The sequence below is a fragment of the Eptatretus burgeri genome, chromosome 3 (genome assembly GCF_056783735.1).
Source record: "Eptatretus burgeri isolate ZD-2024b chromosome 3, Ebu_testis_v1, whole genome shotgun sequence".
In the NCBI taxonomy this organism is placed as follows: Eukaryota; Metazoa; Chordata; class Myxini; order Myxiniformes; family Myxinidae; genus Eptatretus; species Eptatretus burgeri.
The window spans coordinates 8,251,099-8,273,344 of NC_140963.1; the positions used below are offsets into that span (position 1 = coordinate 8,251,099).

At 40.0% G+C, this 22,246-nt stretch overlaps 1 protein-coding gene across 2 annotated transcripts in view; it reads right to left on the reverse strand.

The window, feature by feature from the left end:
• The window catches only part of LOC147029367 (uncharacterized), a 41,610-nt gene extending 31,896 nt beyond the window's left edge, over nucleotides 1-9,714 (reverse strand). For both annotated transcript variants that reach the window (XR_015055877.1, XM_085872369.1), the window contains exon 1: nucleotides 7,612-9,714. Coding sequence is in view for 1 of the 2 variants with exons in the window: in XM_085872369.1 (XP_085728495.1) it covers nucleotides 7,612-7,947 (336 nt within the window). In the remaining variant the exon portion in view is untranslated. The remainder of the gene's footprint in view (nucleotides 1-7,611) is intronic.
• Between the last annotated feature and the right edge of the window lie 12,532 nt (nucleotides 9,715-22,246).

Here is a 22,246-nt window from a genome sequence, read left to right on the forward strand (position 1 = left end):
TAAGTCCAACTCGTTGTGAATATGCCAAAAACTTAAAAAAAAAAAAAAAAAAACATTAATAGTTAAACGTATGCCAGCGTTTTACCTACATTTTGATACGTTGCCATACGCTGGCTAAAACGTCAAGGTGTGACAGCCCCTTTAGTGAGATGTTAACGGATATTTTCAATAGTTCCCTGGAGTCAGGACAGGTACCAGAGGATTGGAGAGGAGCAAATGTAACACCATTATTTAAGAAAGGATCCAGAGAAGAATTGGGAAACGATAGACCTTTTAGTTTGACTTCAGTTTTGGGGAAGGTGTTGGAGGCATTAATTAAGGACCAGATGAGAAATCATTTCAAGAAATACAAACTAATTAAAGGTATTCAGCATGGGTTTACCAAAGTTAGTTCCTGTCTCACAAATATTTTAGAGTTCTCTGAAGCAGTGTCTAATTGGGTGGATGAGGGAATGGCGGTAGACATGGTATATCGAGACTTTAAGAAGGCTTTTGATGAGGTACCACATTGGAGTTGGTTAGCCATAGTGAGGGCTTGTGGAGTGGCTGGTCAGGTAACTAATTGGATTGCAAACTGGCTTCGTGGTCGGAAGCAGAGGGTGGCTGTGAGTGGGAGGATGTCTTGCTGGGAGGATGTAAGTCACGTGGTACCTCATGGATCAGTACTTGGACTATTACTCTTCATTATTTACATCAATGATTTGGATAATGGAGTAAAGAGTAAGCTTTTAAAATTTGCAGATGACACAAAGCTTGGAGCTGAGGTGGGTTGCACAGGGGGTAGTGATCAGTCACAAGAGAGTATTGATACTTGTATAGATTGGGCAAAATATTGGCAGATGTAATTAAACCTTAGCAAGTGTATGGTGTTGGGGGTGGGAAAGAACAATGAAAATAGAGATTACAGGATGCAAGGAGAAATTTTGGAGCGTGTCACACAGGAGAAGGATCTGGGGATGGTAATAGAAACGGGAGGTAAGCAGGCAGCGCAGTGCCAGGTAGCTGTAGGTAGAGCAAATGGGGTTTTAGGCTGTATTCGGAGGGGGACCAATTATAAATCAAAAGAGGTGGTGGTAGTATTGTATTAGAACTTAATGAGGCCACATTTCGAACATTGTGTGCAGTTTTGGTGACCACAGTTCCAGAAGGACATAGATGCCATCGAGAGGGTTCAGCGCAGGGCTACGAGATTGATTCCGGGCCGAGCTCGACTCAGTTATGAGGAGCAGCTGAAGGAGACAGGGCTTTATTCACTGGAAAGAAGGTGGTTACGAGGAGATATGATAGAGATATTTAAGATAATGAAAGGTATGGACAAAATAAGTGCAGATGAATGAATTATTCAACAGAGTAGACAGTGATAGAACCAGGGGCCATTGCCTGAGAGTAAAGGACAGGAGAGTTAAGAGGGGAGCAAAACGGGATTTTTACTCAGAGAGTAGTTCATGCATGGAATGGTCTCCCTGGAAAAGTAGTGGCAGCAGAAACAGTAGATAAGTTTAAATTAGAATTAGATAGGTACCTGGAAGTTATGGAGGTAGAGGGGTTTTGGGATGTTGAAAAGACTTTTTGGTAGTTTGAGCATTGATGGGTGATTGTGTGCATGTGTACGGAGTGCTGTTGGTGGGTATCTCATCAAGGGGTGTTGTGTGGTTGATAATGTGTGTTTTTAACCAAGCCCATGTCCCCTCTACTGAGGGGAAATAAATAATTCAATAAACCCCACAAAAACACTATTACATTTTTTCCCCCCATTTTCTGCTTTTGATCTTGTGTTGATAAATTTGTGTGATGTTGATGTCGCGCAGGCATGATGGGTTGAATGGCCTCCATCTGTGTCCGATTTACTTGTATTTCTAAAATCCTCAATTTTCATTTGATTGACTTGAAATTTGAAGAGGATTTTCTTTGATCATTCACTTCAACCAGAAAATTATTTTTGAGGTCAAATTTGTTTCATGGATTTTGCAAGTATCATGCTCTGCACGGCATCTTCTTGTTTGTCTGTCTGTTTGTTTGTGTGCAGGATATCTCAAAAAGTTGTGGACAGATCCGAATGAAATTTTGGAAATTGGTTTGGTGTGTGACACGGAAGAACTGATTAGATTTTGGTGAAGATCCAGATCCGTCAACTATAATTTTTCAGTGATTCTTCACCATTGAGAGATAATGCTACACTGATATATCACACAATATCTCAAAAAGTTGTGGACTGATTCGGACGACACTTGATGGACAGGTTGGGGATGTGACAAAGAGGAAATGATTCGATTTTGGTGAAGATCCGGATACGATAAATATTACATTTTCAAAGTGATTCTTCATGATTGAGAGATAGGGCCAAAAACGATATTATATAGTACAATGTAGTTCTGTTTCGCATAATATTTCAAAAAATGTATTGGGCCCGATATGTTCTCGTGGATCAGACATTACATGGTGGATGTATGTTCTCCACCGAGTGCCCTTCTTGTTGTTTTTGTGTTTCCAGGGCACACACACAGCTGGTTTCGTGTCTGGGTTGGGCATGATGAGGTGTTGGTTGTGCGAGTGTTGAGGTTCTCGTTGGGCATTGTGCACATGTGGATGTGGTGTTTGGGATTGGGTGTTGTTTGTTGCTCACCTTATCCAGCTGTTTACACCATCCAGTTTTCACCATTTGCATCACAGGTGTGCATTGTGTGGGTATGTCCACCGTCTCCCCAATTTGACCACCCTCCCGGCTCTTCATGTGCCATGCTTACGGCATCAACCTATGTCGTTTGTTGTACATCGTGTCGAGGATACGGGTCCCATCAAAGTTAAATTTGTGGCCAGATTGCAGGAAATGACATGCCATGGCTGACTGGGTCACCTTTCCAAGCCGAATTGTTCTATCATGTTCATCTAGCCATTGTTTCAAATTTCTTCCAGTTTCACCAATTTAGAATTGGTCACAGTCTTTACGTGATGAATGGTAAACTACTCCAGATTTATCACGAGTTAGTATTGGGTCCTTTGGTTTTGAGATGACATTACAGATGGTGTGTAGAGGCTTGTAGGCTACGCCAATCTGTGCACCATGTACTATCCTGCCAATCTTTTCAGAAAGGCCTTGGTGGTATGGCAGAACACAATCCCCAAGTGTGTCTGGCTCCTTTCGTTCTGTCCTTTTTTGTTCTTCCAAGGTGGGGAGTATCCCCATGCTGTACCCATTTTTTAGCAGAACTCCTCCAAATATATATATATATATATATATATATATATATATATATATATATATATATATATATATATATATATATATATATGTATATATATATATATGTATATATATGTATATGTATATACATATGTATATGTATATATATATATATATATATATATATATGTATATACATATATATATGTATATACATATATATGTATATACATATATATATATATATATATATATATGTATATATATATATATATATGTATATATATATATATATGTATATATATATATATATATATATATATATATATATATATATATATATATATATATATATATGTATATATATATATATATATGTATATATATATATATATATATATATATATATATATATATATATATATATATATATATATATATATATATATATATATATATATATATATATATATATATATATATATATATATATATATATATATATATATATATATATATATATATATATATATATATATATATATTGTTACGGCTGTCGAAATTTGCAATACACCATAAAGGGTCCTTAGATCAGTTATGACGCTAAGTTCATGTGTAGTTAGCCCAAACCCATTGTATAGAGGGAATTTATGTGATCCATTCGGGCTGCGATTATTCAGTTAGCCGTTTTTCTTTTGCTGTCGTTATTTTGGTGCAACAACACAACAACGAACATCGCCACAACCAACATCTCAACAACGACACCATTCACACCATGACGCCACCTTCAACAACTACACCACCACCATCTTCACCACTCTCCATTCAACGAGCACCGCGCGGTCACGATCTCCGCGAGATGGGTGAAAAGAGCGGGGTGGCAGCAGCAAGGGCATGGAAAGACAACTTCCGCCCGAATCTTGAGCCAGATCGTCGTCGCGATTGGTGAGACGGGGGAGGGGTGGTGCAGCTCGCTCCCGAGGGGGGATGCACGGTGTGACGCGGCCAGGGAGGAGGAACGCCCCCCTTCGAGACTTTTCTGGTAACACCGCGAAGGGGGGTGGAGCAAGGAACGGGGCGGAGCGAAGGGAGGGGCCCCGCCTTACAAAAAGGCGAGCACAAGGTGGCTGGAGAGCTGGTCATCGAATTGGGTCTGGTTTTTGTCTTGGTCTTGCTTGGTCGGTGGCCCCGGTTGTTGTTCCCGACTGTCGAGTCAGAGGATTGTCAGTGTCAGAGGGTCAGTCGGTGCAGTCTCGAGACCCCGCTGGTGGGACGGAGCGCCTGCCACCCCCCCCCCCCCGCCCGTCCTCACCGGGATAGTGGCGAAAGCTCCGTCCGTTCGTTCCCGAACCCCGTTCGTGGCGTCGAATGGCCACACGTGTCGGCTCGAGGTACGAGCTCGCGGACCACGCCGGAGGGGTTCGGAGTTGAGGACGCACAAAGGAGGACTTGACGACACGCTCAGGGAAGTCGCGAGTTCCTTTTCTTTTGGGGTTCTGTGTAAATGTGTGTGTGGCGCCAGTCCGTAAAGTAGAAACTGATTAAGTGCTTATACATTGCCTTTTATTCGGTTGTAGCTCTGTATCGTTCCTTGCTTGTGTTTTCTTGCTTGAATGTATACGTGTATTGTTTTGCATAACTGTTGGCTATTAGAAATACGTGCTGCCGTGTGGCACGAATAAATGTGCTTGTCCAATTGTTCCCCGTTTCGCTGCGTCCATTCCTTTGTTTGAATTTCCATCTTGCATCACGTAAGGGATTGATAGTTCGGTGTAAGTTGCCGATAAATAATCTGAACCGTCGAGGTCGACGATAACTCCGCTCGGTTATCCCTACAGTACGGAACGAGCCGCTTAAGCGGTTCGTGTCTGGAGTCGACCTGCGGCGTGGTACAACTCGTCGGTATGCTACACACGCGGATACTTAGGTAAATCGACCATTCGGCAATCGGACCCCATTTCGCGTGGGTAGAATGCGGACTGAGTTGTGGTGAGGTTAAACCCCCACCCGTGATGAGCTCCCGGCGTTGTTCCGAGAGGGTCACGACTGAATTGCACGTTCGGTGGGCGAAGAGGCCGCTATTGGTTAAACGCCGTCGTTCGCACGCCGGCAGGGCGCGACTTCGCAACAATATGTATGTATACATATACATATATACATATATTGTTACGAATTTGGAATTCGATTGCACACAACATACAGGTTCCTTTTTTCAGCTATGTCGATAAGTGCTTGTTCCCAAGATAGCTCACCTTCCATTGTTTAAATGTTCAGAAATCGATTAGATGCGCTGCAGATCGATTTAATAGTTAGGGAACGAACAATGGAGACATCCCTCCCCCTCTTCTGCGAAGAGCAAGAAGAACCCTGCCGTCCCGTGACTCATGATGTCAACAACTCCCTCCCACCCGTGGCTGAGCGGGGGATGGAGCACGAGGGCATGAGTCATGAGTCACGCCGGGAGTGGGGGAAGGGCGGGAGAAGGATAAGAGGAGATCTTTTCTTTTGTTCGTAGCGGGGAGCTGAAGGGTAAGCTTTTTGCTTCGGTAGAGAGTAGCCGTTCAGCAGACCTTCGGGTCCTGTTTGGCTTGGGTTAGGATTGAAGCCTTCGGAAGCTTTTTGCTTCAGCTGGCTCAGTGAGCTTCAGCTGAGGCCTGGCTTGGGAGGAGGCTTTTTGGAGGCTTTTTGCTTTGATGGTTCCGTGAGCTTCGGCTTCTGCTTGGCTCGGGAGAGCTTTTTGCTTTGAGCTGCTTTTCTTGGAAGGACGTTAAGCCGGTCGCTCGCCTCGAGCTGCGAGTGGTGGCTTCTTCTTCTTCTTCTTGGTTCGTAGAGTTCTTTGTTCTCCATTTTGGTTCCCGGCTTGGTGCGACTCATCGACCTCTTCGTCGAGGTGGTTCCTCAGGGAAGTGACGCATCGACGGGAAGGATCGGCACCTCGTCTCACCAGCACGTGTTGAGAAGCGCGGGAGGATTCGCGGGAGCTCGGGAAGGATCGCAGCTCACGGCGATTGGATCCAACTCGCTCTCGCTGGAGTCCGGGTCCGAACAACTTGAAGACCACACGAGGTGGAGAGGTTCGAGATAGATTCTGGGTTTCAGCTCACCTGTCGTCTGAGCCGGAGCTCGTTATTAAAGGCCTCTGCCACCATTTCTTGGGTGTGTGTGTGTGTGCGTACGTGTGTCCGTGGGCCCGTCTAATAAGTAGGAACTGCTGTTAAGTGCAAGTGACTGTACATAATAAGGAGGCGGTTGTAGTTCTTTTGGCATGCTTTTGTTGCTTGTATAATTGCATACGTGTTTTTCCTTGTTTAATTGCATACTGCTTTTTTTATAATAAATGTCCTTGTGTGAATGTAAACCTGTTCGTTGCGTCCATTCCCTCATTGAACTGCCCCATCTTGCACTCGGAATATAGTTGGTTTTTGAATAGTCGGTAAAGTGATCGGGTCCAACGGGACTGCGCGATAATACCCCGCTAGGTTATCCCAAAAGGAAGCGAGCTGCTTAAGCGGCTCGTTTCCAAGCGGTCCCATTGAGGTACAATCTCTCGGTAACCTACCCACGCGAATAATTAGGTAACTCGGCGATTTGGCGATCAGACCCTGTAGCGCGCGGGTAGAGTGCGGACAAAGTTGTGGTGTGTTTCCGGCGTTGATCCGGAAAGCCGCGACTGGATTGTCCGTTCGGTGGGCGAAGCGACCGCTATTGGTTAGACACGGTTGTTCGCACGCCGACGGGCGGGAAAATATACAACTATATATATATATATATATATATATATATATATATATATATATATATATATATATATATATATATATATATTGTTATGGATTCGGGGATGGGGGGGGGGGGTAGTTCGAATGAGTGCGTCAATCACTGTCCGTAACCAGTTTGGGTTTTCCCACCCGACTCTCGACAGCCAATTGTTACAGATTCGGCGCCACCCCAACGACCGTCGTATCCTGGGTTATAACGCCGGCTGGTTCGGCACAGGCCTCGGGTCACACGTCTCAGATTGTGATACCAATGTACCCCTGGACCTTACAAATTGGAAAAATAGACCCCGGTTACAGACTGGTTTTGTGAGAGACCGAGCGAATTCTGCCAGTCTGTAACCATTTTGGTTTTTATATCCAAAACGAGCGGATCGTTCCTCGGCGCGGCACCAATTAATTCAAAGAGCAACTTCATACGAATCAGCCAGATTTATTGGGGGAAACCCAAATTGGGGGAAAAGACAGCAGGCAACTCATCGGGGAAACACAACACAAGCAAAGCATTCACGACAATGTTATAATTAATCTATAACCCGTTCTTAACTAGGGAGCTACGGATTATGGGTTTCGAAGGGAACTCTAGCGAGACTAACCTTAAACAACATGCAGACAAGACATGGACAGCATGCAGACAAGACACAGAGTACTTACTGATGTTTCCTGGATGAGAGGAAAGTGTAAAAGGCACGAATATGGGTCGTGACAAGCCGATGTCCACGGTTTCGAGCACCCAGCTCGAGCACGCCGCGTGGCAAAAATGGCGCTCATCCTCCTTTTGTTGCACCGCGCATGCACGCGGCCTCTGCGCGTTCTGACCCCGCGTAAGGTCGACGGCACAAGACCGTCAGATTGATGGTGGGTTTCAGCTGGTTTCGCACAAGGTCCAGCATACAAGTCCAGGCCTGGCCTGTTCACCAGACCAGGCCAAATCGAGGTATTGGGCTCCGCAGGCTGGGTCCATGGGATTCCAAGACCTCGCCGAGCCATGAGGTGAATAGGGACAGTCAGAGGCTCCGTCACTGGACTCCGGATGGTCCTGCCGATGTCCTCCTCAAAGAAGTCAATCGCCGACTCCCACTAGTCATTTCTCCTGCCTCCTTCACAAAGCAGATCGCAGACAGACACAGCCGTCCCCTAAAAGCAGATCACGACTCCCACCAGTCATTTCTCATCCAGCCGAGGGCAGACTCGGCGTGCTCAGGTTCAGTTTTCTCTAACGGCAGATTCTCCACTGCCTTTCCTTTGCTCACTCGCCTCGAAGCCCACTGGCGCCTCCCTTCAGTTTCACTTCCTTCTTTTCGGCGCTCCTTCGCCTCAAAGCCGACTGCTGACTCACACACAGCCAGGTCTATTCAGCCGATCGCGCCACACCGGCGCTCAGTTTCACCACCGTCTTCCCGGCTAACTGCTCGCCTCTCAGCCGACTGCAGTTTCACTTCTCCTTTTCTAGGCCACTCCCCTCAGAGCGCTGGGCGGGGAGAACCTCACTATTGTCTGGAGAGAGGAAGGAAGAAGAAGAACCTCTTGGTCAACCACCAATGTATGAACAAATAACAGCCTGGTACACCTCCCGACACACATGTAACGTCCAATTACCAAACAACCTAGCTAAACATGCATTTAAAGGGGGATCTGGGCTAATCCTATATTTAATAACACACGAAGGGCCATTTACGCAACACTACCCCCACCTTTCTCCCGAGGCTCTCCCGAGCATCGATCTCAGGCAGCCCACGGCAATGGCCCTGTCTAACGTACAGCACGAATCTCCCATTTACTCTAACCCACAACATGGGAAGCACTTAACTCCAAAAACCAAAGTGTCACAGTAAGATTGGCATGTCCCTATCCTTGTGTGTCGGATGACTAATCTAACAAACAAATTTACACTCTATGCACACTACATAACATTCTAATTATGGATTTGAATGGGAGGGCGTTCAATTTAACTTTTCACACCAATATTTGCATAGGAGCAGAACATTCAAAGGTTCAAAGTTCTTTCACGTGTTCGCTCCTTCATACCCCCTCCCGGCAGTATTGTCCATTCACCCCTGAGGGTTTCCTCACTTCGTTGCCTTATTGGCCTCTCACCAGGTGAGTTCAGTCGGCCCAGTGGCCTAATCTCACAAAGAGTTTTTCGGCCCACTGAGCCCACAAAATGGCATGAATCTTCGGCCGCAACGGCCCACAAAATGGCATGAATCTTCGGCCGCAACGGCCCACAAAATGGCATGAATCTTCGGCCGCAACGGCCCACAAAATGGCATGAATCTTCGGCCACAGCAGCCCACAAAATGGCATGAATCTTCGGCCGCAACGGCCTACAAAATGGCATGAATCTTCGGCCGCAACAGCCCACAAAATGGCATGAATCTTCGGCCACAACGGCCCACAAAATGGCATGAATCTTCGACCGCAACGGCCCACAAAATGGCATGAATCTTCGGCCGCAACGGCCCACAAAATGGCATGAATCTTCGGCCGCAACGGCCCACAAAATGGCATGAATCTTCAGCCACAACGGCCCTCAAAATGGCATGAATCTTCGGCCGCAACGGCCCACAAAAGCACTTTGGCCTCAATGGCCCACAAAAATGCTTCGGCCCATTTGGCCGACTCACAAGCAGCAGCAGGCAACAAGCCCTGCATTGGACAGCAGGAAACACAGTGAAATCGATGGTAAGCAATGCAGTTTGGAGGCGTTCTGGAGGACGCAATGGGTGTGATGACCTCAGACCAGGTGAGATGGAGTGTACCCTTAACCTTACTTGCCTGACTTGCTTTGGCAGGACTTGTTTTGGTTAAGTTCTCTTTTTTTCTTTTCTTCTTTTTTACAGACAGGATGGTGTGTTTCTTACTCAACGTTATCTTCGTGGGTGTGTGCTCATGGTATACTGGTGGCCTCTCTGGCACTTGGAGAGGGTGATCTAGCCTGGCCCTTGCTAACAAATTTTCCGATCAACACTACTCATACCAGGTGTCACACATGAATGGTGCGGAGGAGAGTCCATTGAACCTAACCATTTACTTTTAGCTTTAAACAATGAACCAAACCCTGCTATGGCTAGAATGATCATAATTACCGATTTTTCCCGACCTGGTACACTGTTCCATTATTTTAAACCTGGGCAAGGCCCTTATTTGTCTTTTTTCATTTGGTGGTGCTCGGCATAACTCGCTGGCTGGGGGGTGTGACTACTCCTAGGCCTCTTTGCCTGCTTCCAATCGGGGGTGGAGGACAACCAGCGACCTCAGGGTTCACCTGAGCCTGCTTCTGGCACTCCCAACTAAGAGGAGGCTCTCTCTTTCCCCCATACTGTGTTCTCCTAGCACCCATACTGTGCTCTCATAGCACCTATACTGTGCTCTCCTGGCACAAAAACCTACCGTGCTCTCCTGGCACTGAACCTACCGTGCTCTCCTGGCACCTCTGACAGCCTTCACCTGCCAGGAACCCTCAAAGCCCCGGTGCCCTATTTCCCGACTCACCAACTTCCAATACCATGTCACACTCCCAGCCAGTACCCCCACACCTTGGCCTGCACCTACCCCTCACAGTCCGCCTGCACAATGGAACAGCAGCCAGAATCCATGTCAAATCCTCTAAGTCCCCATAACCTACACTAACTTGGTTAGGAGACTCCTACCGACAGGGTACGTTGTTCACACTCACTCTCCTCATCTGCACAATCACGCCATTCACTCAAACACTTTAGTCATTCATTCCACAGTGCCACACACCCAGTCCACAACACCATCCAACACCTTTCACTTTTATGTGAAAACAAAAACACACCAGTTCCTCGGATCCCACTTGGTCATCAAATTTAACTGCTACACTTTAAACTCAAACCCCAATTAATTTGTCACTACGTCCGTCGTCCGCTGGCCTCCTCCATACTGCCCTAATCGTTTATTTCCAACAATTTAAACAAAACATCAAAGTCTCTTTACCAGCCCCATGGAACCTCTGCATGGTTCCAGCCAGACATTTCAGTCTTTCCTCAAACAAGCCACTCTTTGTCATCCACTTGTTTCAGGTGTGTTTATCACTCTGCCTGCAATGCCTCCACTACTTTTTTTTTTAATAATCACCCAAATCCACTCCTGCCACTCATCCCTTCTGTCAGTCTCAATTTACAATCACTCTCGATATAATTTCCAATCAAAATTTCTTACATCCCATATGGCCTGCTTCTTTGGCTCATTGGAAGGGGAGTGAGGGAACGAATCCCTCATTACCCATTACATGACCCCGCCGCCTTTCCGCCACGGCTCAAAGGGGTCACGTTTCAATTGTGGTTATGGTCCACCCCCTCTTTTTCTCCAGGGTTCGCGGAAGTCAGGTAAACCCCAATCGGGGGAGCGGCCTCCCCCTCTTCTCCAGAGTTCACAGAAATAAGGTAAACCCAAATCGGAGAAGCGGCCTCCCCCTCTTCTCCAGGGTTCACAGAAATCAGGTAAATCCCAATCGGGGGAGTGGCCTCCCCCTCTTCTCCATAACTTCCTGAAGACAGATAAACCCCACTCAGCTAGGCAAACCCCTTATGTGCTCAGAAAGGTTTGAAGACCAAGTGACACACGCCAGTGCCACTTGCTACTCATCTGCGCTCCACCCCAAAGTTCCTGTGAGGCTGATAGAGAAATTAAAATCCAATTTCTCAAGCCTGCTCCTGGATGCAGCACCTCGAACTCTGTAAGAACCCATGCGGAGCTGTCCATTATGCTTTCTGTCCTGGTGGCATTTCTATTTCCCCTTGCACCTCACTTCCTGTTCTGGGTTTGGAGCATTGGCAGGTCTCCTTGGGGGCTCCCTGCTGACGATCTCAAAGTTAAGTTTCCGGTCGTTACCTGACCAGTTTTTACTGTTTATTTTCTCACCTACATCTTATTGTGTGTTCCAAGTTCGGTTTTGTTTCAAAAATCGTGCTATTTTATGAGATTTCGTCGAACTTATCTTACTGGGTGCTTGAGGCCTTTCCTTGAGGTTTGAGGCCTACCCATTGTTACCCTCGGTGTATGATCGTGTTTATTTGTTTTTTTCTCCCCATTATCTTCAATTTCTATCTTTCCCACTTTCTTAACGTTCCCCATCCCAACTAATCGCTCTATTTCTCATCTAAAAAATAAAATAAAATAAAAAAACGCTACCTTTCTCCGAATGTTCTTCTTCTTCTTCTTCCTCCTCCTCCTCCTCCTCTTCTTCCTCCTCTTCTTCTTCCTCAATTTTTTTTTCTACAACACTTCCATGACCTAATCTGTTGAAAACTCTCTCAATCATTAATAATAATAATAACAAAAACAATCTCTTATAATGCTTCATCTTCCTCTTCCACACGTGTGGTACTCTTTACTGTATCAGAATGCACTCCTCTTCTGCTGTTTAAACAGACTGCTCTCAATTCGACCTTTCCTTCATACCTTGCCTAAAAAATCCAACTGTTACAGCGTTTCTTCTCTGCATTCTCTGAATTCGCCTTTATTGCATCCCTCAAGAAATGCGTTTAATCGCATAACTGACTTAAAACTTTAAAAAAAACCCAGTTTGCTATTAATGTTCACTTTCCATCAACCATTCTTTTTTCCCAACTTCAGTGCCAACTCACTCCTCTCACCCCTCACTCTCAAAGCAACCATCCCACTCTTCTCCCTCCAAGTCTCCCTCTCACCTCTCTCAAAAACTCACCCTTCACCTTTCTTCTACCATTCATCCCCCTCACTCATCCTTCCCAAAGTTCCCCCCCCCCCCATTCCCATCCACAAAGCTGCCTCCTTCCATTGCCCTCACCTCCATCTCTTCACTCCACCTCCTCAAATCCTCAGCTGCCTTCTTCCTCCTCTCTTGTCCTCCCTCTCCCCCAGCACCACAGAGACTTTTCTCCTCCTCATTCGGCCCCCTCCCCTAGCTATTCTGCAATCCCCCACACTCTTTCAACAACACTCCTTACCTCCCCCCCCTCGTCACTTGTCCTAACCTCTCCCTACCCCCACCCCCTGCACCCAAAGCCTCCTCCCCCACCTCGTCATTAAAAGTATGGACCTCAAATATCCGGGGCCTTCGCTCAAAGCTTTCAGATCTTTCCATACAGGTTACTGTTCCACCCAACACTCATTACTTTTCCACCCAACTCACCCTTAAACTTACAAATAACCTTTTCATTCTTTTTTGAAAATAACTCGCTCTTCTTACTAAAATTACTTGTATCATATACTCCAATATTTTTCTTCATATCTTTATGAACATCATCAGTTTTTATATCTAGAAGAAAACTATCAGTGTCCACATACAACAATGAAACATTTTCACCATACTCTTTCTTTAAGTCATTATACAAATAATCATACATCAATATCTTTGATAAATCAAGAACTGCTGTTCCAACATAAATTGGTTTATCCATTACAATACTTTCCTTTTCCATATGAATAGCAGAAAAGTTCTCTGAAAAAAACTTCTTCTCTCTCAAAACTTGGTTTATTTATCAATCCAGAAGCTTCTTTCCAAGATGTTGCAAATCTAATGTTTTGCCTGTTTCTAACATTTTCCATCGTCTTTCCAAATGCAGCATTATCATTAATTTATAAAAGTCATTGTCAAAATCTGTTTTTGCTTTTTTTCTACTTTTTTATTAAAATCAATATAATCCTTTAACCATCGACTTTGTTTAAATTTCGAAATCCTATGAATTTTCCTCAATCTCAACCCAGCAGATAAATATTGTCTCAAGTTCCTTTGATGTAAAACATAACTTTCTTTATCATTTAATGTTGTAAGTTGTTTTTCTGAAGATTTACCTTTTATATTAAATGACTGTTGGTAATCACTTAACCATTCTTTTCTTGGACTTTCTTTATTGGAGGCATAGCGTAGGTCTTTATGTTTATTATGAAGATCACTCGGGTACCTCAAATCAACCTCAAAATAATAACTTTCTTTTTCCTCATTCAATTCCTCTTGAGAAGAAATAGCAATATTCATCAAAACCTTTTCATAATCCTTTTCTTCCACCCACTCTAATTTACCATAAGGCAGAGATTGAGACATTGCCCATCCATACAAATTATTAGCATCAAAATACATGAAATGATTATGATCTTTTTCACTATCATAATTTGGAAGATATTTATTATTTGCTTTAGCATAATTTTTTGAACATACTTGTGATGTTCCACCTCTCTTAGACTTCTCACTCATCAACAGCATATCGACATCACTGATTAAATCTATATCTTGTTTTGTCATTTTCAACATTGCACTCCAAGCTAAACCAGGAGCTGTGAAATAGTGGGCAGGATCTAATCCATAACAATTTTTATCATGACAGAGTGATCGAAAAGCCTCAAACACATCAGCTTACAATAAAACATCTGTTTTTAGATAAAAATCATGATATTCTCCAAGGTTCTTTATCTTAAATATTTTCCAAATTTCTTGTGCATGTTTATATTCCTTATCACTTATCTCTTCTTCATAAAGGTTATTATAGAAACTTTCTTTTGAAGGAAGTTGTGTTTCTTTAAATCTCATAAATGAATCCATACAATCATAAGGATAAATTCCCTCACTTGTAAGAATTTTCTCTTTACTTTGAATTTCATTCCTTGTTTGAATTCAATTCTCATTAGAATTCCCTCTTTAATCAAAATTTCATCTATAATCAGAATTTCCTCTTTTGTTAGAATTTCATTGATTGTTTGAATTTTCTTTATAATTAGAATTTCTTCTTCAGTTAGAATTTCTTCATTAATTTCCTCATTAATGAGAATTTCCTCTTTACTTTGAATTCTCTCTTAAATCTGAATTTCCTCTTTCGTTGGAATTCCCTCTTTAATCAGAATTTGATCAATAATCAGAATTTCATTAATTGTTCGAATTTTCTTTATAATTTTAATTTCATCTTCTTCTTCTTCTTTCGGCTGCTCCCATTAGGGGTCGCCACAGCCGATCATCCATATGATCCGCATTGTGATTTGGCACATGTTTTACACCGGATGCCCTTCCTGACGCAACCCTGGTCATCTCTTACGACACAGGGATATGGTACACCAATCTTAACCGGGGTATACACCGGCCCAGTACACTGGTACTCATTTCGCCGACCTCGGAAGGATGACAGGCTGAGTCAACCCCCTGGTGTATTAATTCAGTGGCCCAACGGGGCTTGAACTCAGGACCTTTTGGATCCCAAGCCGTGCCCTAACCAATGTGCCAACACCAGGCTTCATAATTTGAATTTCATCTTCAGTTAGAATTTCTTCATTAATTTCCTGATTCATTAGAATTTCCTCTTTACTTTGAATTCTCTCTTTAATCTGAATTTCCTCTTTAGTTGGAATTTACTCTTTTGGAAAGAATGAATTAAGATTTGGAAAAGAGCCCACGGAGCTTATATTTGATGCAAGGTTGGCTAGTGGTGTTCCCATAAACTTGTAAGAATCTAGAAACCTAATAAGAGTTAAAGGTTTTGTGAATATCATTTTTGTAAATGAAATATACTTTTGACTTGTGTTTGTTATGGCAGAAATATTTCCTGGTGTTTTTGAAAGTTCATTTTTAAATAGATGTGTATCATAGTTGGCGCTGTTGTGAAGAAAGACTGGAATAAAAGAAGGAAATTTATAATTAAGATTACAACAGGAATGAGCGGGACCTCTATATTTACCAGTAAGATGACAATGATCCCAAACTTTGGCCTCTCCCTCAATTTCCTCCTCACAAATATGGCAGATATTGTTCTTTCCAAATTCTAATTTTTCTTCTTCGGTTATTTTCATCAGTTCATTTGTTTCTTTTATTAATTTAGTTAGTCTTATACAATCCTTTTCTAATCGTTTTACAAACTTGTGAAGCTTTTTTTTCACTATAATGTTCAAGTTTATTCTACTTTTCTCCAACAGATGATTTGATATAATAACAGAAACCACAAGGAATATGTTTTTGATATTTATTTGTATATGATTCTTTTGGATTAGGAGAAGCAGTATTTAACTTTTTAAGGATACATTCAAAATCAGCCTATATCACAAATGGGTGCATGATAGATTTATCATAATCTTCAAAAGAAATCTTTTCACCAGGTTTAGGCATTGTAATTACAGCTGATTTATGATTGCTAAAATATTTGAATGTTGTTCTAATCGTTCTTTTGTATGAAATGAATTAAGACATCGCTTACAAGGATATATTTTGTTTGCTTTTCTGAATACCTGAGAAGAGATTAATCTTGATAAATTATTGATGTATGTATAATGTGAATTCTTTCCAACACTAAAATATAAAAGATCAATGTGTGTTTCTTCATTTTTATAGTTGTTTGAAATCTTTAATACCTGAACTTTATTCTCTCCAGTTAATCCATATACATTAATAGAAAGCTTATTCTTTTTCTCAAATTTAGGAATATCTGTTGGTGGCATTGGGATTTTAAAATCTTTAATGTCCAAGGTATTCTCATATTTCATATATTGTTTTACTCTTTCTGAATTACAATTTGGTGGATGTAAGTGAGCAAGAACAGACCAGAGAAAACATTTATTATCATTGTTCTTAATATTAACAACTGCCTTCTTTAGTTTTATTTCTTTTGGTAATTCAATATAAGAAGCTAAAACAGGGTCTGATTTTAGAATGTGTATGTATAAAAAGATGATTTTTAAAATGTTAAATCCACTTCTTACCACTGTATTATCAATATCCTCCTCTTGTCTTGGTAGTTCTTCATGAACCCCACTATTCAAAAAATCTTGAAATGATGTTATAAAATGAAGATCTGTTCTCATATAAGGAGTTTGTTCTTTATCTTGTCTTTTCATATTCATTTTCACTCCCATATAAAACTTTAAAGTTTTCATTTCTTTTAATGTCTTTTTAATAACTTTTTCAACATCACGTTTCATTATTTCAGTTGATTCAGCTATTGATGATGGACCGGGTTCTCCAAATTGAAAAATCCTTATTTTAATATGATTCTTAAAAGCTCCATCAGTGTTTTCAATATCATAGTCTCCCTTTACTTTAAACTAATTATTCTTTTGTTTTTATGATTGAAGGTGCTTCTTATAACTTCTCTTCAAAACATCCTTTGAACACATATCACAATGTTTTGTTTCCAACTCAAGAGGAGATATTTGATAAAATAGATTAAATGTGTGTTTGTTGGTTTGAAGCTGTTTTTTATTATATTTATATTCGTGATTTAAAACATCGCAGTACGTTGTATTCACCATATTTATATAATAAAACTTTGTTTAAACTAAAATTTTCTTGATGAAAATTTCGTTTAATTTATAGTTGAATCTGTGCTAAAACCATTTTATCCTCCAACTTTTTTCACTTAATAAATACTATGTTTCAAGACACAAACGAAAAGTTTCAATAAATCCCATCATTTGTTAAAGATACTGAGAAATATGTCAAGGATGAAAAATTGAACAAAGATAAATATAACAACTGTTGGATAAAAACAATAATGGTGGATAAGATGAGTTCTTCAATTTCCTTCAGTGGAAGGGCTTTTAGTATACCTGGAAGAACATCAATTAAAGTATCTCTAACAAAAGTTTCTCCTCTCTTTCTGGTAATATATTCAAAACTAGAAAAAGCAATGAAACAAGAAAAAGTTTCAAATAATAAAAAAAAACTTATGGATGAAGCTTTAGAAAGAAAAGATAAGACCATCTGTAATATGCAAGGAGAAATTTGTATTTTTTCAACAACCCTAAAGATGTAAATCCTGATGAAATAAAGGATGTTAATATATCGGGTGAAATTCCATTTCCTTCATTTCGTTCAATAGTAATTAAGGATCATTTCGTTCAATAGTAATTATGGATCATTTTAAAATTACCTTTGATAGAAAAAATGTTGTAGTTGAATCTGGTAATGAAAAAAAGTATATAGATATTGATGGTAATGTTATTTCTACTAATTAAATATGAGTCAATATTCAACTGAAGATTTGGAAGATTATGAGAGTGATTATGATACCGATAGTGATGAAAGTAGTTTTGTAGATTATTCCGAAGATGAATTTTAGTTTGAGTAAAGTTTTACTTTATAAATATGCTGGATTTTGAGTCTCTTGAATTCCCTTATTCTCCAAATGACAAATTTGAGAATTGTCCTTCGTATGAAAGACGGGGATTAAACACAGAGTCAAAAGCCTAAAACAATGTATATTCTGTGATTATCTTCGCAGGAATGATAATAAAAATATAAAAAGGAAAATAATTGTTTTAGATTTACACCAAAAATGAATTACTTTATAAGATTGATAAGAGAAAGGAATGTAAAATATGAGTGTGATAAAACACCTTTCCTTACAAGGGAAGAAACGGAACGTATTAGAGAAATGTTCAAAGGATTGTTGTTATATATTATTCAAGATTGTCATTTTCCGGGAAATATCAACACACGATATTGTATATTAATAATGGATTATCTTGAAATTAAACCTGAACTTAGGATAAAATATAGAGTTTCTGAAAAAGCCAATAATAAATTAAATTACCTGTTTTCCAAATATATAAATGAATGATTTTTTACCCATTTGGGAAAATAAGATAAAATTTAACAATCATAAAAATCTTCCAAATTCATTAAGACGTCTCATAGTTGGTTCAAGCGGATGTGGAAAAACCTGCTTACTTTTGAAGATGCTCCGGACTCCCAACTTTTTAGATTATGATAATTTAATAATTTTCACAATTATTCACAATAATTTTCACAAATAATTTCACAATTTCACAATAATTTTCACAATAATTTCACAACAAGCGACCACACATCTTCATTCCCATACCCACGACAACTTGACCCAACAAAAGAATATGAGGCATCTGTATTGTCCATGGAAACTTATAATACCTTATTCAATATAAATGAGAAAAATGACAAGTTTAGCTATAATCCGGGAAGTGGATACAAAAGTATAACAGTCTCACCCGGAGCATATGAGATTTCTCAAATATCTTCCGAAATTGTTCGTCATATGAAAGAACAGGGTGATGAACCAAAAAATATTGTCATAGATATTCAAAAACATACTTCAAAATCAACGATTAAACTTAAAAATATCTACATGGTTGATTTCACAATTGATAATTCATTTAGAGAGTTATGGCTTTCTCCTCAAAAAAGATTGAAACTAATGGGACGTTTTACATTGATAATGTCATTCAAATAACCTCAAGAATAAATTCGGTATTCATTCACTGTGATTTGATTGATAGTGCTTATGATGATGGAATAAAAACAAATACAATATTTTCATTCAGCCCATACTCTACCCCAATTGGTTATAAATTCAAGATGGAACCCAAAAATCTGGTTTATATCCTTGTGTCAGGAAAAACCTTACACAGAGTACATTTTAGGATAACCGACCAAGATAATCGTATGATTTCTTTTAATGGAGAAGTTATAACCATCAGAATTCACCTTCGTGAAGTTTTACAATAAATAAATAAATACGTTGGTTATTGTGAGGTAACACGAATTGGGAAAATATAAAATAATTACAGGGGATGGGATGTTCCTTTCCCATACTACAAGGGTGAAGGTATGTATCTTGGTAGAGGATACTATAAACCTAAGAGACAAAGGGGTGTCGGACATCAATTTAGAGGAGATGGGATAATTGGTACTCCAATGGGTATCGGTTCAACTATTCTTAAACATAAAGACTTAATTGATTCAACTGCTTCTGCTGTGGGAAATGTAGCAGGTGCTGTAAAGAGCATAAAAGATGACCAAAAGGAATCTCATAAATTACAAGCAATAAAAGACATTAAGAAAGGCAAAAGTAAGTTGTCTCCCCAAGAACGACATAAAATAATTCAAATACTTGGGTCAGGGTTTCAAAAATTTTCACATCTTTTTTCCTAAATAAATACAAGTATGGAAGCAATTGATAGTATCTATGATTGGGATGAAGCATTGTCATCTCAAACTCCACGAATAAAGAAGATTACTTCAAGGTAAATGCAATAACTGGAACAGACTGGAATGTAAATGTGACAAAAAATTTTGAAATAAATAATCAACAAACTTATTTGAATCTATCCGAAATTTTCTTGTTGTGTAAATTTACATTCACTCAGGCTGGGAATAACACAAACGCTGCACTCGTAAATGATTTCTTCTGGAAAATGTTTGTTAGTGTTCGTTTGTACATTGGAACACAAGAACTTGAAGCGGTTGATTATGTCTCTGCTGTGTCTGAAATGATAAAATTTACACTCTATACATTCAGTGATAGAATGGGAAAGGGGTCTGTCGAAGGTTTTATTCCTGATATGTCAACGGGAACAACCACAGACCCTGGATAAACTCAAAGGAAAAGAATGTATACTGATGATACAAAAGCAGTTAATAGTTTTACTGTGGCAGTTCCTCTTTAAGGTATATTTGGATTTTGTGATCATGATAAAGTTGTGTATGGTCTTAAAATTAGATTTCAACTACAAAGGAAAGATAATGAAAATAGATTACTTTTTGGTGTTGGTAGTGCTTTTGGTGATCAGAATAAATTTGTAATTGATGAAATGAGTTGGTATATTTGCGAATATACTCCTAATCTTAAAACAGAAGAGATGTTGAACAGAAGACTTAACTCAAAGAAACCACTCAGTGTATCATACCTCAAAAGAAGATGTCACGTTAAACGAAACCAAACCACTTACACGTGGAATTTGGGTGTTCTGGAAGGAAAGCCACGATATCTGTGGATCATTTTTTTTTTTTAAACTAGATGGTGATACTGCTACTGCTAAGAATAATGCTAAGGTGAAACAAATTCGCGTTTCTCAAGATGGAACATTTTATCCACGAGATAGATTGGAAATTAATTGGGAAAAAAAGATTTTGCTGAAGCATACAAGCCTTAGAAAAAGTTGTGTGAGAGTAATGGATATAAAGAACCTATTTTGGATGTGACAGCATTGAAAAGTTTCTTTACAATCTATGCATTTGACCTGAGTGCTCAAGAGGAAACTATCAAGTCTAATCGAGTGGATACTTCCCTATCCATTGAAAGAGCTGAGAGTGAAGAAGTTGATACATATTGTTTGCTTTTGGAAGAAACAGAATTACAGATTAATACAGATAATGGTGTTATGATTAGTCTCACGTAATTTTTTGTTAAATAAATGAGTGGCAAAGTACCAACTGGGGTATATGTTAATCAAATCAATCTTCATAAACTCTCGTCTTGTGTTCAAAATCAAAAGCCTTGTATGATTAACGTTAATACAATTCAGAGAAAAGGAGCAGTCAGAATTGATGTTTTGCTCATGAGAGAACAGGTTAAAATCTTGAACGATACTGGCTCACTTCAAATTAAAATGTCAAAACCAATGCTGAAAAAATATTCAATAAGAGAGACGAGTGGAGGAATTCTCCCATTTCTAATTACTCTATTTGCTGGTTTAAGTGCGGCTGGAGCATTGACGGGTGGTATTTCAACAGCGGTGAAAGCTTCCAACGAAAGGAAGGCTCAATTCCGCGCTCAAAATTAATTGGAAAGACATAACAAAGAGTTGGAGAAAGAAATTATTGGAAGTGGTGTAATTGTAGTTTTTGCTGAAAAACTTGAAAGTCTGCCTAATAAAGCAAGATTGTTAGTTGGAGATATGCTTTCTTCTATTGCACAAGCAGGTGTAAAATTAACTAAAAGCGGTAATGGATTATATCTTTCTAATAAATAAATGAGCGTTGATGAGTGGTTTGAAGAATTTGGAAAGAATACAACATCAAATGAACAGCTTGTCAAATATTTTAAGAAATTAAAAATTCATAATGTGGTTATTTGTATGAGAGATGAATGAACAAAGATGCCCAAACATACAAAGAATATTATTATGAACTTTGAAGATAATAATGGGAACGGTTCTCATTGGGTTTGTATTTTCAATAGTCAAGACAAATATTATTTTGATAGTTTTGGTCTTGCACCACCTGTTGAAGTCATAAAATTCTTACAGAATGGTGTTTATCAAACATTTCAAGTCCAATAATTAAATTCCAAGTGTTGTGGTCAATTATGTTTATATGTGTTATTTCAACTCAAAAAGAGTTATGTGTGTAATAATAATAATTATGTCTATATGTGTTATGTGTGTGATAATATAACAGGGAGCATAATCAACCCTAACCCTCACATTCAAAATCTCAACCCCAACGCAAACCCGCCTTCACCCTCACATTCAAAATCCCAACCCCAATGCAAACCCGCCCTCACCCTCACATTCAAAATCCCAACCCCAACGCAAACCCGCCCTCACC